Source organism: Callionymus lyra, chromosome 14 (assembly GCF_982586985.1).
Source record: "Callionymus lyra chromosome 14, fCalLyr1.hap1.1, whole genome shotgun sequence".
NCBI classification, from domain to species: domain Eukaryota; kingdom Metazoa; phylum Chordata; class Actinopteri; order Syngnathiformes; family Callionymidae; genus Callionymus; species Callionymus lyra.
The window spans coordinates 1,306,443-1,323,942 of NC_141831.1; the positions used below are offsets into that span (position 1 = coordinate 1,306,443).

Below are 17,500 nucleotides of genomic sequence, written 5' to 3' on the forward strand. Positions count from 1 at the left end.
GTCGCCCAAGAACCTGAAGACGGGCATCAGCAGCACGTTGTTCTTCAGCTGCTCCGTGGAAGGTTCTCCAGAATACACCGTCAGCTGGTACCGGAACACGGAGCCGGTCCTCCCCGACCAGCACATCTCCATCCAGGGTCAGCACAACGACACGCTGCAGATCACGGCGGCGCAGAAGATCCACTCCGGGGCCTACCAGTGCTTCGCCACCCGCAAGGGCCACACCTCCCAGGACTTCTCCATCATCCTGCTGGAGGGTACGAGGACCAGGACCCCGAGCGTTCACGGCGACCTCCTGACCTTCTGACCTTCTGACCTTCCTTCAGACGGAACCCCTCGCATCGTGTCGTCCTTCAGCGAGCGCGTGGTCAACCCCGGCGAGCTCTTCTCGCTCATGTGCTCGGCCAAAGGAGCTCCGCCCCCCGCCATCACCTGGACGCTGGACGACGAGCCGGTGGTCCGAGACTCGGCCTACAAGACCAGCCAGTACACGCTGTCGGACGGCCTGACCGTGTCGCACGTCAACGTCAGCAGCCCCTTGATCCGCGACGGAGGCGTTTATCGGTGCGTCGCTCGCAACTCGGCAGGAAGCGCCGAGTACCAGGCGCGCATAAACGTAAGAGGTGCCTGTCTTTTCACTCTCTCTCTCACCTGCACACACACCTGCACACACACCTGCACACACACACAGGGCCAGACACACCTGAGTTTATTCAAGCTTTTCTTTGTTTTCAGATTTTCTTTATTTTGAAACTATTTAATGAAACATTAGTTTTAATTGTTACCAAAATAAAGCATTTTTTATTGTAGCGCAGATCCTTAGATCCATCTCTCTTTCAAGTTCTATCTCTTTCTTTCTCTCTTTCAAGTTCTATCTCTTTCTTTCTCTCTTTCAAGTTCTATCTCTTTCTTTCTCTCTTTCAAGTTCTATCTCTTTCTTTCTCTCTTTCAAGTTCTATCTCTTTCTTTCTCTCTTTCAAGTTCTATCTCTTTCTTTCTCTCTTTCAAGTTCTATCTCTTTCTTTCTCTCTTTCAAGTTCTATCTCTCTTTCTCTCTTTCAAGTTCTATCTCTTTCTTTCTCTCTTTCAAGTTCTATCTCTTTCTTTCTCTCTTTCAAGTTCTATCTCTTTCTTTCTCTCTTTCAAGTTCTATCTCTTTCTTTCTCTCTTTCAAGTTCTATCTCTTTCTTTCTCTCTTTCAAGTTCTATCTCTCTTTCTCTCTTTCAAGTTCTATCTCTTTCTTTCTCTCTTTCAAGTTCTATCTCTTTCTTTCTCTCTTTCAAGTTCTATCTCTTTCTTTCTCTCTTTCAAGTTCTATCTCTTTCTTTCTCTCTTTCAAGTTCTATCTCTCTTTCTCTCTTTCAAGTTCTATCTCTTTCTTTCTCTCTTTCAAGTTCTATCTCTTTCTTTCTCTCTTTCAAGTTCTATCTCTCTTTCTCTCTTTCAAGTTCTATCTATTTCTTTCTCTCTTTCAAGTTCTATCTCTTTCTTTCTCTCTTTCAAGTTCTATCTCTTTCTTTCTCTCTTTCAAGTTCTATCTCTTTCTTTCTCTCTTTCAAGTTCTATCTCTTTCTTTCTCTCTTTCAAGTTCTATCTCTTTCTTTCTCTCTTTCAAGTTCTATCTCTTTCTTTCTCTCTTTCAAGTTCTATCTCTTTCTTTCTCTCTTTCAAGTTCTATCTCTTTCTTTCTCTCTTTCAAGTTCTATCTCTCTCTTTCAAGTTCTATCTCTTTCTTTCTCTCTTTCAAGTTCTATCTCTTTCTTTCTCTCTTTCAAGTTCTATCTCTTTCTTTCTCTCTTTCAAGTTCTATCTCTTTCTTTCTCTCTTTCAAGTTCTATCTCTTTCTTTCTCTCTTTCAAGTTCTATCTCTTTCTTTCTCTCTTTCAAGTTCTATCTCTTTCTTTCTCTCTTTCAAGTTCTATCTCTCTCAAGTTTCAAGTTCTATCTCTTTCTTTCTCTCTTTCAAGTTCTATCTCTCTCTTTCTCTCTTTCAAGTTCTATCTCTTTCTTTCTCTCTTTCAAGTTCTATCTCTCTCTTTCTCTCTTTCAAGTTCTATCTCTTTCTTTCTCTCTTTCAAGTTCTATCTCTTTCTTTCTCTCTTTCAAGTTCTATCTCTTTCTTTCTCTCTTTCAAGTTCTATCTCTCTCTTTCTCTCTTTCAAGTTCTATCTCTTTCTTTCTCTCTTTCAAGTTCTATCTCTCTCTTTCTCTCTTTCAAGTTCTATCTCTTTCTTTCTCTCTTTCAAGTTCTATCTCTCTCTTTCTCTCTACCTGAAGTTCTATCTCTTTCTTTCTCTACCTGAAGTTCTATCTCTTTCTTTCTCTACCTGAAGTTCTATCTCTTTCTCTCTACCTGAAGTTCTATCTCTTTCTTTCTCTCTATCTGAAGTTCTATCTCTTTCTTTCTCTACCTGAAGTTCTATCCCTCTCTTAATTCATCTATACATCTATTTCTTCTTCTCCATCTCTATCGGTCTTGTTTTCTGTATCACTATCTCTCCATCACTATCGCTCTCTATATCTACCTCTTTCTCTATTTCTATATATCTCTCGATCTTCAATATCTCCATCTCTATCTCTCCATCTCTTTTCTATCTATCCATATTTCTCTCTCTATCCCTCCATCTATGAACCCATGAACCCATGAGTTCTGATCAGGCTGAAGGTTCACACACAGAGTAAACAACAACAGGACATAACTAACCTCCCTCTCCACCCCTCAACACGCCCCACTCACTATCATCACCTTGATCTCCGTCCTTCTCCGCCATGACCTCCGTCACCTCACCCTCCTTCTCTCTGGCCTCTGGTCTCTGTGGTCGCCCTCCCTCCATCCCCTCCCTCTCTTCCCCGTCTCTCCAGGTCCACCTCGAATCAGACCCATGAGGGACATCACGGCGGTGGCCGGCAGGAACACCTTCATCACCTGTCGGGTCATAGGTTACCCCTACTACTCCATCAAGTGGCTGAAGGACGGCATGCAGCTCCCCGACAACCACCGGCAGGAGATGTTCGAGAACGGAACCCTGAGGCTCACGGACGTGCAGAAAGGCGCCGACGAGGGAACCTACCTGTGCAGCGTCCTGATCCAACCGCAGGTGTCCATCAACCAGACGGTCCACGTCACCGTCAAAGGTGAGGAACCTTGAAGACATCTGTTGAAACACTGACCAGTGACGTGACCAGTGGGCGAGGACACCTGGTCTTTAGGATCCAACTCATGCTCGTTTACATTCTACACACGTCTGTATAGAAGAAGTGATTTATTACCAGTTATAACCATTATAAAGTCACATAAGTGTGTGTGTGAAGGACTCATTCCACACAGTTTTTCTTCTTCTACCTCTTGCCGAGGTCAGGTCAAGGAGAAGCTTCTGGAGCAAAGAGACTTTAAAACTCTTCAGTCTCATGGATTCATTCGAGCCATGACTCGTGTCACATTTTTACAGCTGAATTCAAATCAACAAATCAACAGATCATCACCTCCTTCTCTAGATGTATTTTCAGTTTGACCTTTGACTTCAGGCTGATCCTAGGAGACCATGTTGAGGTCATTATGACCCGAGCGTCGTGGTTCTTAAAACGAATCCACGTCGTGGCGACAGAGACGGAAACACAACATTATTCCTGGAGCGATGCTAGCAGGGCAGCTGCGGAGGTGTTCAGGGTGTGAGCGCCTCTGATTTAATTAGATGAATAATAATGAAGCCTAGATTAAATCCCCCAGATGTCTCAGCTGTAGTACCCCCTCCTCAACCTCCATCGCCATGGCAACGGGATGACTTCCTCCTGCCAATTGGATTCTAACCAGTGCAGCTATTATGGGCTGCAGGAGATGGAGGTGGAGCGGCGGAACGGCGAGGGTTCCCACCGGCCAATGACCTTCTCGCGCCTCAGCGTCGCTCCAGATGGCGTCGCTTCCATCGCTGCCTTTGTTCCTCTGAGCCTCTTCTCTGCCTGCAGTGCCGCCGCTCATCCAGCCCTTCGACATCCCGTCCACCTCGGTGGGCAAGCTCATGTACATCGCCTGCGTGGTGTCGTCCGGGGACATGCCCATCCGCATCACCTGGCACAAGGACGGCCAGCTCATCATCCCGGGCTCGGCCTCGGGCGTCGCCATCGAGACCAAAGAGTTCATGAGCTCGCTGCAGATCTCCAAGGTGACGCTCAAGCACAACGGAAACTACACCTGCATCGCCAGCAACGCCGCCGCCACCGTCAGCTGGGAGCGGCAGCTGATCGTCACCGGTGAGGACGGATCTGAGACGTCGTGACACGCCTCGTGACACGCCTCGTGACACACCTGGTGACACGCCTCGTGACACGCCTCGTGACACGCCTCGTGACACGCCTCGTGACACACCTGGTGACACGCCTGGTGACACGCCTCGTGACACACCTGGTGACACGCCTCGTGACACGTCTCGTGACACGCCTCGTGACACACCTGGTAACACACCTGGTAACACACCTGGTAACACACACGTTTGTGTCTCCAGTGCCGCCGCGCTTCACGGTGCAGCCCAACAACCAAGACTGCATCTACGGCAAGGCTGGCGTTCTCAACTGCTCCGTGGAAGGTTACCCGCCTCCCAAGGTCATGTGGAAACACGCCAAAGGTGACGTCACCAGAGCAGACGCTCAGATGTTCCTGACCTCATTGATCTCCTGGTTTAAGACATGTCTCTAGAACACATGTTAGGTTAGTTAGGTTAGGTTAGGATAGGTTAGGTTAGGTTAGGTTAGGTTAGGTTAGGTTAGGTTAGGTTAGGTTAGGTTGGGTCAGGTCAGGTCAGGTCAGGTCAGGTTAGGATAGGTTAGGTTAGGTTAGGTTAGGTTAGGTTAGGTTAGGTTAGGTTAGGTTAGGTTAGGTTAGGTTAGGTTAGGTCGGGTCAGGTCAGGTCAGGTTAGGTTAGGTCAGGTCAGGTCAGGTTAGGATAGGTTAGGTTAGGTTAGGTTAGGTTAGGTTGGGTCAGGTCAGGTTAGGTTAGGTCAGGTCAGGTCAGGTCAGGATAGGTTAGGTTAGGTTAGGTTAGGTTAGGTTAGGTTAGGTCGGGTCGGGTCAGGTCAGGTTAGGTTAGGTTAGGTCAGGTCAGGTCAGGATAGGTTAGGTTAGGTTAGGTTAGGTTAGGTTAGGTTGGGTCAGGTCAGGTCAGGTCAGGTCAGGTCAGGTCAGGATAGGTTAGGTTAGGTTAGGTTAGGTTAGGTTAGGTTAGGTTAGATGAGGTTAGGTTAGGTTAGGTTAGGTTGGGTCAGGTCAGGTCAGGTCAGGTCAGGTCAGGTCAGGTCAGGTCAGGTCAGGTCAGGATAGGTTAGGTTAGGTTAGGTTAGGTTAGGTTAGGTCGGGTCAGGTCAGGTCAGGTCAGGTCAGGATAGGTTAGGTTAGGTTAGGTTAGGTTAGATTAGGTTAGGTTAGGTTAGGTTAGGTTAGGTTAGGTTAGGTTAGATTAGGTTAGGTTAGGTTAGGTAAGGTTAGGTTAGGTTAGGTTAGGTTAGGTTAGGTTAGGTTAGGTTAGGTTAGGTTAGGTTAGGTTAGGTAAGGTTAGGTTAGGTTAGGTAAGGTAAGGTTAGGTTAGGTTAGGTTAGGTTAGGTTAGGTTAGGTTAGGTTAGGTTAGGTTAGGTTAGGTTAGGTAAGGTAAGGTAAGGTTAGGTTAGGTTAGGTTAGGTTAGGTTAGGTTAGGTTAGGTTAGGTAAGGTTAGGTTAGGTTAGGTAAGGTAAGGTTAGGTTAGGTTAGGTTAGGTTAGGTTAGGTTAGGTTAGGTTAGGTTAGGTTAGGTTAGGTTAGGTTAGGTTAGGTTAGGTTAGGTTAGGTTAGGTTAGGTTAGGTAAGGTTAGGTTAGGTTAGGTTAGGTTAGGTTAGGTAAGGTTAGGTTAGGTTAGGTTAGTTTAGGTATAACTTTATTGATCCTCAGCAGGTCTCCTTTGGGAAATTTTTTTTTTTTTCAATTAGACACAACAATACAGCAATTATTCATAAAAATAAATAAAATAAAAATAAAATAAGAACAAATAACAAAGAGAAATAAAGAGAAAGAACAAGATGATACAATCTAAGTCTAGAGATAAAGAACAAGATCAAAGAAAAATAACAACGACAAAGGATACAAAGATTAACATAGAACATCAATAATAATAATAATAATAATAGAAATAACAGTGTTTGATAAACTCTCATTAAAAGAGTTTCATTTTTTCACAATAAAAGTTTGGTTTGATTGTCACGTATAAAAAACAAAATGCAAAAAATACACTGACATTTAGAAAGTCATCGTCCCAGTCGCTCTGAACCATGGATTTAAAACTAACTATTCACTAGTACTTGCCTCATTGAAGGTAGTTGAGGTGATCCTCAAAATGACGTGAGCAAGCTTAGATGTTTTGACTTCACCTTCCACAGGTGACCATACGTCTTACTCTGTGTGTTAACCTTGTCTTCTCCGTCGCTCCAGGCATCGGGAACCCCCAGCAGTACCACCCGGTCCCGCTCACCGGACGCATCCAGATCATGTCCAACGGATCGCTGCTGATCCGCCACGTGCTGGAGGACGACCGAGGATACTACCTGTGCCAGGCGTCCAACGGCGTGGGCTCGGACATCAGCAAGAGCATGATCCTCACCGTCAAGAGTACGTCAGCGTCGCACACCTCAGTGCAGCGTCAGCGTCGCACACCTCAGTGCAGCGTCACCGTCGCACACCTCAGTGCAGCGTCACCGTCACACACCTCAGTGCAGCGTCACCATCACACACCTCAGTGCAGCGTCACCGTCACACACCTCAGTGCAGCGTCACCATCACACACCTCAGTGCAGCGTCACCGTCACACACCTCAGTGCAGCGTCACCGTCGCACACCTCAGTGCAGCGTCAGCGTCACACACCTCAGTGCAGCGTCACCATCACACACCTCAGTGCAGCGTCACCGTCACACACCTCAGTGCAGCGTCACCGTCACACACCTCAGTGCAGCGTCACCGTCACACACCTCAGTGCAGCGTCACCGTCGCACACCTCAGTGCAGCGTCAGCGTCACACACCTCAGTGCAGCGTCACCATCACACACCTCAGTGCAGCGTCACCGTCACACACCTCAGTGCAGCGTCACCGTCACACACCTCAGTGAAGCGTCACCGTCACACACCTCAGTGCAGCGTCACCGTCGCACACCTCAGTGCAGCGTCACCGTCGCACACCTCAGTGCAGCGTCAGCGTCACACACCTCAGTGCAGCGTCACCATCACACACCTCAGTGCAGCGTCACCGTCGCACACCTCAGTGCAGCGTCACCGTCACACACCTCAGTGCAGCGTCACCGTCACACACCTCAGTGCAGCGTCACCGTCACACACCTCAGTGCAGCGTCACCGTCGCACACCTCAGTGCAGCATCACCGTCGCACACCTCAGTGCAGCGTCACCGTCACACACCTCAGTGCAGCGTCACCGTCGCACACCTCAGTGCAGCGTCACCGTCACACACCTCAGTGCAGCGTCACCGTCACACACCTCAGTGCAGCGTCACCGTCGCACACCTCAGTGCAGCATCACCGTCACACACCTCAGTGCAGCGTCACCGTCGCACACCTCAATGCAGCGTCACCGTCACACACCTCAATGCAGCGTCACCGTCACACACCTCAGTGCAGCGTCACCGTCGCACACCTCAGTGCAGCGTCACCGTCACACACCTCAGTGCAGCGTCACCATCACACACCTCAGTGCAGCGTCACCGTCGCACACCTCAGTGCAGCGTCACCGTCGCACACCTCAGTGCAGCGTCACCGTCGCACACCTCAGTGCAGCGTCAGCGTCACACACCTCAGTGCAGCGTCACCATCACACACCTCAGTGCAGCGTCACCGTCGCACACCTCAGTGCAGCGTCACCGTCACACACCTCAGTGCAGCGTCACCGTCGCACACCTCAGTGCAGCGTCAGCGTCACACACCTCAGTGCAGCGTCAGCGTCACACACCTCAGTGCAGCGTCACCATCACACACCTCAGTGCAGCGTCACCGTCGCACACCTCAGTGCAGCGTCACCGTCACACACCTCAGTGCAGCGTCACCGTCGCACACCTCAGTGCAGCGTCACCGTCGCACACCTCAGTGCAGCGTCACAGTCACACACCTCCACTGTGTGTGATTGTGCTGACGACTGTGTGTGATTGTGCTCATGATTGTGTGTGATTGTGCTGACGACTGTGTGTTAATTAATCTGCTGACAACTGTGTGTGATTGTGCTGACGACTGTGTTATTGTGCTGACGACTGTGTGACTGTGCTGACGACTGTGTGTGACTGTGCCGACGACTGTGTGTGACTGTGCTGACGACTGTGTATGATTGTGCTGACGACTGTGTTATTGTGCTGACGACTGTGTATGATTGTGCTGACGACTGTGTTATTGTGCTGACGACTGTGTATGATTGTGCTGACGACTGTGTATGATTGTGCTGACGACTGTGTATGATTGTGCTGACGACTGTGTGCGATTGTGCTGACGACTGTGTTATTGTGCTGACGACTGTGTGTGATTGTGCTGACGACTGTGTTATTGTGCTGACGACTGTGTTATTGTGCTGACGACTGTGTTATTGTGCTGACGACTGTGTGTGACTGTGCTGACGACTGTGTATGATTGTGCTGACGACTGTGTATGATTGTGCTGACGACTGTGTATAATTGTGCTGACGACTGTGTTATTGTGCTGACGACTGTGTTATTGTGCTGACGACTGTGTTATTGTGCTGACGACTGTGTATGATTGTGCTGACGACTGTGAATGATTGTGCTGACGACTGTGTGCGATTGTGCTGACGACTGTGTTATTGTGCTGACGACTGTGTGATTGTGCTGACGACTGTGTTATTGTGCTGACGACTGTGTGATTGTGCTCAGTTCCTGCCATGATCACCAGTCACCCCAACACCACCATGGCCAGGAAAGGTCAGACCAAGGAGTTGAACTGCACGGCTCGCGGCGAGCAGCCGATCATCATCCGCTGGGAAAGAGGCGACACCGTCATCGACGCGGAGAGAAACCCTCGCTACTCCATCACCATCAACAAGAAGGGCGACGAAGTCATCTCCACCCTCAAGGTGTGTGTTTGGAAGATACACGAGTGAATGTAGCTTTGAGTCTTTGTTAGTTTTCATTTTATAAGTAAGTCATTTGTATTTATAGAGTCCTTTCCAGACCAGGGTCACAAAGCGCTTAAACAATCAAAACAATATTCAATGAAGTACATATTTTAAAGATCAAGATAAAACTGATAACAACACAGGAGTTCCAGAAAATCAAGGAAAAGTCTGAACAAATAAAAACATCTTAAGATGTTCCTTGAAGGAGTCAATTTTCGGAAGTTTACAGTTGCTGTTGTCACAAGTAACACTTTACAAGAATACATACCAACATACGTGATCACATGACACACATACATGATCACATGACACACATACGTGATCACATGACACACATACATGATCACATGACACACATACATGATCATATGACACACATACATGATCACATGACACACATACATGATCACATGACACACATACATGATCACATGACACAAATACATGATCACATGACACACATACGTGATCACATGACACACATACATGATCACATGACACACATACATGATCACATGACACACATACATGATCACATGACACACATACATGATCACATGACACACATACATGATCACATACATGATCACATGACATACATACATGATCAAATGACACACATACATGATCACATGACACACATACATGATCACATGACACACATACATGATCACATGACATACATACATGATCACATGACACACATACATGATCACATGACACACATACATGATCACATGACACACATACATGATCACATGACATACATACATGATCAAATGACACACATACATGATCACATGACACACATACATGATCACATGACACACATACATGATCACATGACACACATACATGATCACATGACACACATACATGATCACATGACACACATACATGATCACATGACACACATACATGATCACATGACACACATACATGATCACATGACACACATACATGATCACATGACATACATACATGATCAAATGACACACATACATGATCACATGACACACATACATGATCACATGACACACATACATGATCACATGACACACATACATGATCACATGACACACATACATGATCACATGACACACATACATGATCACATGACACACATACATGATCACATGACACACATACATGATCACATGACACACATACATGATCACATGACATACATACATGATCAAATGACACACATACATGATCACATGACACACATACATGATCACATGACACACATACATGATCACATGACACACATACATGATCACATGACACACATACATGATCACATGACACACATACATGATCACATGACATACATACATGATCACATGACACACATACATGATCACATGACACACATACATGATCACATGACACACATACATGATCACATGACATACATACATGATCAAATGACACACATACATGATCACATGACACACATACATGATCACATGACACACATACATGATCACATGACACACATACATGATCATATGACATACATACATGATCACATGACACACATACATGATCACATGACACACATACATGATCACATGACACACATACGTGATCACATGACATACATACATGATCACATGACACACATACATGATCACATGACACACATACATGATCATATGACATACATACATGATCACATGACACACATACATGATCACATGACACACATACATGATCACATGACACACATACGTGATCACATGACATACATACATGATCACATGACACACATACATGATCACATGACACACATACATGATCACATGACACACATACATGATCACATGACACACATACATGATCATATGACACACATACATGATCACATGACACACATACATGATCACATGACACACATACATGATCACATGACATACATACATGATCAAATGACACACATACATGATCACATGACACACATACATGATCACATGACACACATACATGATCACATGACACACATACATGATCACATGACACACATACATGATCACATGACACACATACATGATCACATGACACACATACATGATCACATGACACACATACATGATCACATGACACACATACATGATCATATGACACACATACATGATCACATGACACACATACATGATCACATGACACACATATATGATCACATGACACACATACATGATCACATGACACACATACATGATCACATGACACACATACATGATCACATGACAGTGAATCTGCATGTGTGTGTGTTTACTGACTCAACCTCACGTTGGACACTGATGTTTGTTTTGACCTTCACAGCTCAATCCAGCAGAACGAGGAGACTCAGTGTTCTTCTCCTGTCACGCCATCAACTCCTACGGAGAAGGTCGAGGACTGATCCAGCTCACAGTTCAAGGTACATCTCAGTCTCCGCCTCCATGAGCGTTTGACAAACACACCTGGTTCCGACAGAACCGCCCGACCCGCCGGAGCTGGAGGTCCGAGAGGTGAAGGACCGGAGCATGAACCTGCGCTGGATCCAGAGGTTCGACGGGAACAGCATCATCACCAGCTACGACATCGAGTACAAGAACAAGTCAGGTGGGTCGACCCGTCCTTCCCTGGAGCTCCTGCGTGACCGACTGTCGTCACGGTAACAGATTCATGGGACCACATGTACACCACGAGGAACATCTCGCCCACCAACAACCAGGCCAACATCGTGGAGCTTCACCCCGCCTGCGTCTACAGCATCCGCATGTATTCCTACAACAAGATCGGCCGCAGTCTGCCCAGCAAGGAGCTGACCATCAGCACCGAGGAGGCCCGTGAGTCACATGTTCCTCAAGTCAATGATTCAAATGAAAGAAGCTCCTGCTGAAGATCATCAGCTGAGAGTCCAGGAGCCTCAGAGATGCTCATCAAACCTTCAACACCTCCATCTTGATGTCAGTAAACATGAAGCTTCGTTGATCCTGGTGTCGCCCCCACAGCCCCGGACGGACCCCCCATGGACGTCCTGCTGCAGCCAATGACGTCGCAGAGCATCCGTGTGACCTGGAGGGTAAGAGACTCACCTTCAGGTTTATGTTTGAATAAACACGTTTAAAACATGCTAAGCACATGTTAACGAAGGTGAAACAAACATGATTCTCTTGGTTCTTCTTACTTTGATCATTAAAATGACAAAAGATGTTAATCTTATAAACAAAAGGTTAAGATGAAAAATAAAACATTTTCTCCAAATGTTTTTACTTTTGTTGCTTAAATTTGATCCACATTTATGTCGTTTTATTTTATATCAAATGTTTCCTTTATTATGAATTCAATCAAATGTCATTTTCAGCTTCAGAATCATTTGTTTTGTTATGAAGTACAAACGCTTCTGAAGCGTCAAAGAATCGTAAACATGATAGAAAATACAAGGATAGTCGTTATTATTGTTACTCGTGTTGTTTAACGACTGGAGTAACAATAATAACATCATAGTGTTGTTTGATGTCATGTTATTATTGTTACTCGTGTTGTTTAACGACTGGAGTAACAATAATAACATCATTGTGTTGTTTAACGACTCGAGTAACAATAATAACATCATTGTGTTGTTTAACGACTCGAGTAACAATAATAACATCATTGTGTTGTTTGATGTCATGTTATTATTGTTACTCGTGATGTTTAACGACTCGAGTAACAATAATAACATCATTGTGTTGTTTAACGACTCGAGTAACAATAATAACATCATTGTGTTGTTTGATGTCATGTTATTATTGTTACTCGTGATGTTTAACGACTCGAGTAACAATAATAACATCATAGTGTTGTTTGATGTCATGTTATTATTGTTACTCGTGATGTTTAACGACTCGAGTAACAATAATAACATCATTGTGTTGTTTAACGACTCGAGTAACAATAATAACATCATTGTGTTGTTTGATGTCATGTTATTATTGTTACTCGTGATGTTTAACGACTCGAGTAACAATAATAACATGAAGTCGTTTGATGTCATGTTATTATTGTTACTCGTGTTGTTTAACGACACGAGTAACAATAATAACATCATTGTGTTGTTTAACGACTCGAGTAACAATAATAACATCATTGTGTTGTTTAACGACTCGAGTAACAATAATAACATCATTGTGTTGTTTGATGTCATGTTATTATTGTTACTCGTGATGTTTAACGACTCGAGTAACAATAATAACATCATTGTGTTGTTTAACGACTCGAGTAACAATAATAACATCATTGTGTTGTTTAACGACTCGAGTAACAATAATAACATCATTGTGTTGTTTAACGACTCGAGTAACAATAATAACATCATTGTGTTGTTTGATGTCATGTTATTATTGTTACTCGTGATGTTTAACGACTCGAGTAACAATAATAACATCATAGTGTTGTTTGATGTCATGTTATTATTGTTACTCGTGATGTTTAACGACTCGAGTAACAATAATAACATCATTGTGTTGTTTAACGACTCGAGTAACAATAATAACATCATTGTGTTGTTTGATGTCATGTTATTATTGTTACTCGTGATGTTTAACGACTCGAGTAACAATAATAACATCATAGTGTTGTTTGATGTCATGTTATTATTGTTACTCGTGATGTTTAACGACTCGAGTAACAATAATAACATCATTGTGTTGTTTAACGACTCGAGTAACAATAATAACATCATTGTGTTGTTTGATGTCATGTTATTATTGTTACTCGTGATGTTTAACGACTCGAGTAACAATAATAACATGAAGTCGTTTGATGTCATGTTATTATTGTTACTCGAGTCGTTAAACAACACGAGTAACAATAATAACATCATAGTGTTGTTTGATGTCATGTTATTATTGTTACTCGTGATGTTTAACGACTCGAGTAACAATAATAACATGAAGTCGTTTGATGTCATGTTATTATTGTTACTCGTGTTGTTTAACGACTCGAGTAACAATAATAACATCATTGTGTTGTTTGATGTCATGTTATTATTGTTACTCGTGTTGTTTAACGACTCGAGTAACAATAATAACATCATTGTGTTGTTTGATGTCATGTTATTATTGTTACTCGTGTTGTTTAACGACTCGAGTAACAATAATAACATCATTGTGTTGTTTAACGACACGAGTAACAATAATAACATCATTGTGTTGTTTAACGACTCGAGTAACAATAATAACATCATAGTGTTGTTTAACGACTGGTGTAACAATAATAACATCATAGTGTTGTTTGATGTCATGTTATTATTGTTACTCGTGTTGTTTAACGACTGGAGTAACAATAATAACATCATAGTGTTGTTTGACCTCCAGGCGCCGAAGAAGGAGCTACAGAACGGCCTGATCCGCGGCTACCAGATCGGCTACCGAGAGAACGGTCCGGGCAGCAGCGGTCAGTACAGCATCGTGGAGATGAAGGCCACCGGAGACTCAGAGGTTTACACTCTGGACAACCTGAAGAAGTTCTCTCAGTACGGGGTCGTGGTTCAGGCCTTCAACCGGGCCGGAACCGGACCGTCCAGCACTGAGATCAACGCCACGACGCTGGAGGACGGTAAGAGGAGGAAGATTGATCATATATTGATCCAAGTATTGATCATGTATTGATCATGTATTGATCCATGTATTGATCATGTATTGATCCATGTTTTGATCATGTATTGATCATGTATTGATCATTAATTGATCATGTATTGATCCATGTATTGATCATGTATTGATCATATATTGATCATGTATTGATCATGTATTGATCATATATTGATCCATGTATTGATCATGCATTGATCATGTATTGATCATATATTGATCCATGTATTGATCATGTATTGATCATGTATTGATCATGTATTGATCATATATTGATCCATGTATTGATCATGTATTGATCATGTATTGATCATGTATTGATCCATGTATTGATCATGTATTGATCATGTATTGATCATGTATTGATCCATGTATTGATCATGTATTGATCATGTATTGATCATGTATTGATCATGTATTGATCATGTATTGATCATGTATTGATCCATGTATTGATCATGTATTGATCATGTATTGATCATGTATTGATCCATGTATTGATCATGTATTGATCATATATTGATCCATGTATTGATCATGTATTGATCATGTATTGATCATGTATTGATCATGTATTGATCATGAACTCGTCTCACCTTTACTCGTCTCTCCTTTACTCGTCTGTCCTTTACTCGTCTGTCCTTTACTCGTCTCTCCTTTACTCGTCTCTCCTTTACTCGTCTGTCCTTTACTCGTCTGTCCTTTACTCGTCTCTCCTTTACTCGTCTCTCCTTTACTCGTCTCTCCTTTACTCGTCTGTCCTTTACTCGTCTCTCCTTTACTCGTCTCACCTTTACTCGTCTGTCCTTTACTCGTCTCACCTTTACTCGTCTCTCCTTTCCTCGTCTGTCCTTTACTCGTCTGTCCTTTACTCGTCTCTCCTTTACTCGTCTCTCCTTTACTCGTCTCTCCTTTACTCGTCTCTCCTTTACTCGTCTCTCCTTTACTCGTCTCTCCTTTAGTCGTCTCTCCTTTACTCGTCTGTCCTTTACTCGTCTCTCCTTTACTCGTCTGTCCTTTACTCGTCTCTCCTTTACTCGTCTCTCCTTTACTCGTCTGTCCTTTACTCGTCTCTCCTTTACTCGTCTCTCCTTTACTCGTCTCTCCTTTACTCGTCTCTCCTTTACTCGTCTCTCCTTTAGTCGTCTCTCCTTTACTCGTCTGTCCTTTACTCGTCTGTCCTTTACTCGTCTGTCCTTTACTCGTCTCTCCTTTACTCGTCTGTCCTTTACTCGTCTCTCCTTTACTCGTCTCTCCTTTACTCGTCTGTCCTTTACTCGTCTCTCCTTTACTCGTCTCTCCTTTACTCGTCTCTCCTTTACTCGTCTCTCCTTTACTCGTCTGTCCTTTACTCGTCTCTCCTTTACTCGTCTGTCCTTTACTCGTCTCACCTTTACTCGTCTCTCCTTTACTCATCTCTCCTTTACTCGTCTCTCCTTTACTCGTCTCTCCTTTACTCGTCTCTCCTTTACTCGTCTCTCCTTTACTCGTCTCTCCTTTACTCGTCTGTCCTTTACTCGTCTCACCTTTACTCGTCTGTCCTTTACTCGTCTCACCTTTACTCGTCTCTCCTTTCCTCGTCTCTCCTTTCCTCGTCTGTCCTTTACTCGTCTGTCCTTTACTCGTCTCTCCTTTACTCGTCTCTCCTTTACTCGTCTGTCCTTTACTCGTCTCTCCTTTACTCGTCTTTCATTTACTCGTCTGTCCTTTACTCGTCTCACCTTTACTCGTCTTTCATTTACTCGTCTCTCCTTTACTCGTCTGTCCTTTACTCGTCTCTCCTTTACTCGTCTGTCCTTTACTCGTCTCTCCTTTACTCGTCTTTCATTTACTCGTCTGTCCTTTACTCGTCTCTCCTTTACTCGTCTCTCCTTTACTCGTCTGTCCTTTACTCGTCTCTCCTTTACTCGTCTCTCCTTTACTCGTCTGTCCTTTACTCGTCTGTCCTTTACTCGTCTCTCCTTAACTCGTCTGTCCTTTACTCGTCTCTCCTTTACTCGTCTGTCCTTTACTCGTCTGTCCTTTACTCGTCTGTCCTTTACTCGTCTGTCCTTTACTCGTCTCTCCTTTACTCGTCTGTCCTTTACTCGTCTCTCCTTTACTCGTCTGTCCTTTACTCGTCTGTCCTTTACTCGTCTGTCCTTTACTCGTCTGTCCTTTACTCGTCTCTCCTTTACTCGTCTGTCCTTTACTCGTCTCTCCTTTACTCGTCTGTCCTTTACTCGTCTGTCCTTTACTCGTCTCTCCTTTACTCGTCTCTCCTTTACTCGTCTGTCCTTTACTCGTCTCTCCTTTACTCGTCTGTCCTTTACTCGTCTCTCCTTTACTCGTCTGTCCTTTACTCGTCTCACCTTTACTCGTCTGTCCTTTACTCGTCTCTCCTTTACTCGTCTTTCATTTACTCGTCTGTCCTTTACTCGTCTGTCCTTTACTCGTCTTTCATTTACTCGTCTGTCCTTTACTCGTCTCACCTTTACTCGTCTTTCATTTACTCGTCTCTCCTTTACTCGTCTGTCCTTTACTCGTCTCTCCTTTACTCGTCTGTCCTTTACTCGTCTGTCCTTTACTCGTCTGTCCTTTACTCGTCTGTCCTTTACTCGTCTGTCCTTTACTCGTCTGTCCTTTACTCGTCTCTCCTTTACTCGTCTGTCCTTTACTCGTCTGTCCTTTACTCGTCTGTCCTTTACTCGTCTCTCCTTTACTCGTCTCACCTTTACTCGTCTGTCCTTTACTCGT

General features: G+C 44.2%; 1 protein-coding gene across 2 annotated transcripts in view; it reads left to right on the forward strand.

Annotated features, from left to right (window-relative positions):
* Positions 1–17,500, forward strand: part of LOC148065646 (cell adhesion molecule DSCAML1-like) — a 113,362-nt gene that overhangs the window by 61,120 nt on the left and 34,742 nt on the right. For both annotated transcript variants that reach the window (XM_087806764.1, XM_087806763.1), the window contains exons 6-17: positions 1–257; positions 327–623; positions 2,864–3,136; positions 3,965–4,249; positions 4,501–4,620; positions 6,452–6,628; positions 8,899–9,098; positions 11,469–11,565; positions 11,622–11,750; positions 11,810–11,977; positions 12,143–12,213; positions 14,489–14,729. The exon at positions 1–257 is cut by the window's left edge and continues 19 nt beyond it. In XM_087806764.1, coding sequence (XP_087662890.1) covers positions 1–257; positions 327–623; positions 2,864–3,136; positions 3,965–4,249; positions 4,501–4,620; positions 6,452–6,628; positions 8,899–9,098; positions 11,469–11,565; positions 11,622–11,750; positions 11,810–11,977; positions 12,143–12,213; positions 14,489–14,729 — 2,315 coding nt within the window. The remainder of the gene's footprint in view (positions 258–326; positions 624–2,863; positions 3,137–3,964; positions 4,250–4,500; positions 4,621–6,451; positions 6,629–8,898; positions 9,099–11,468; positions 11,566–11,621; positions 11,751–11,809; positions 11,978–12,142; positions 12,214–14,488; positions 14,730–17,500) is intronic.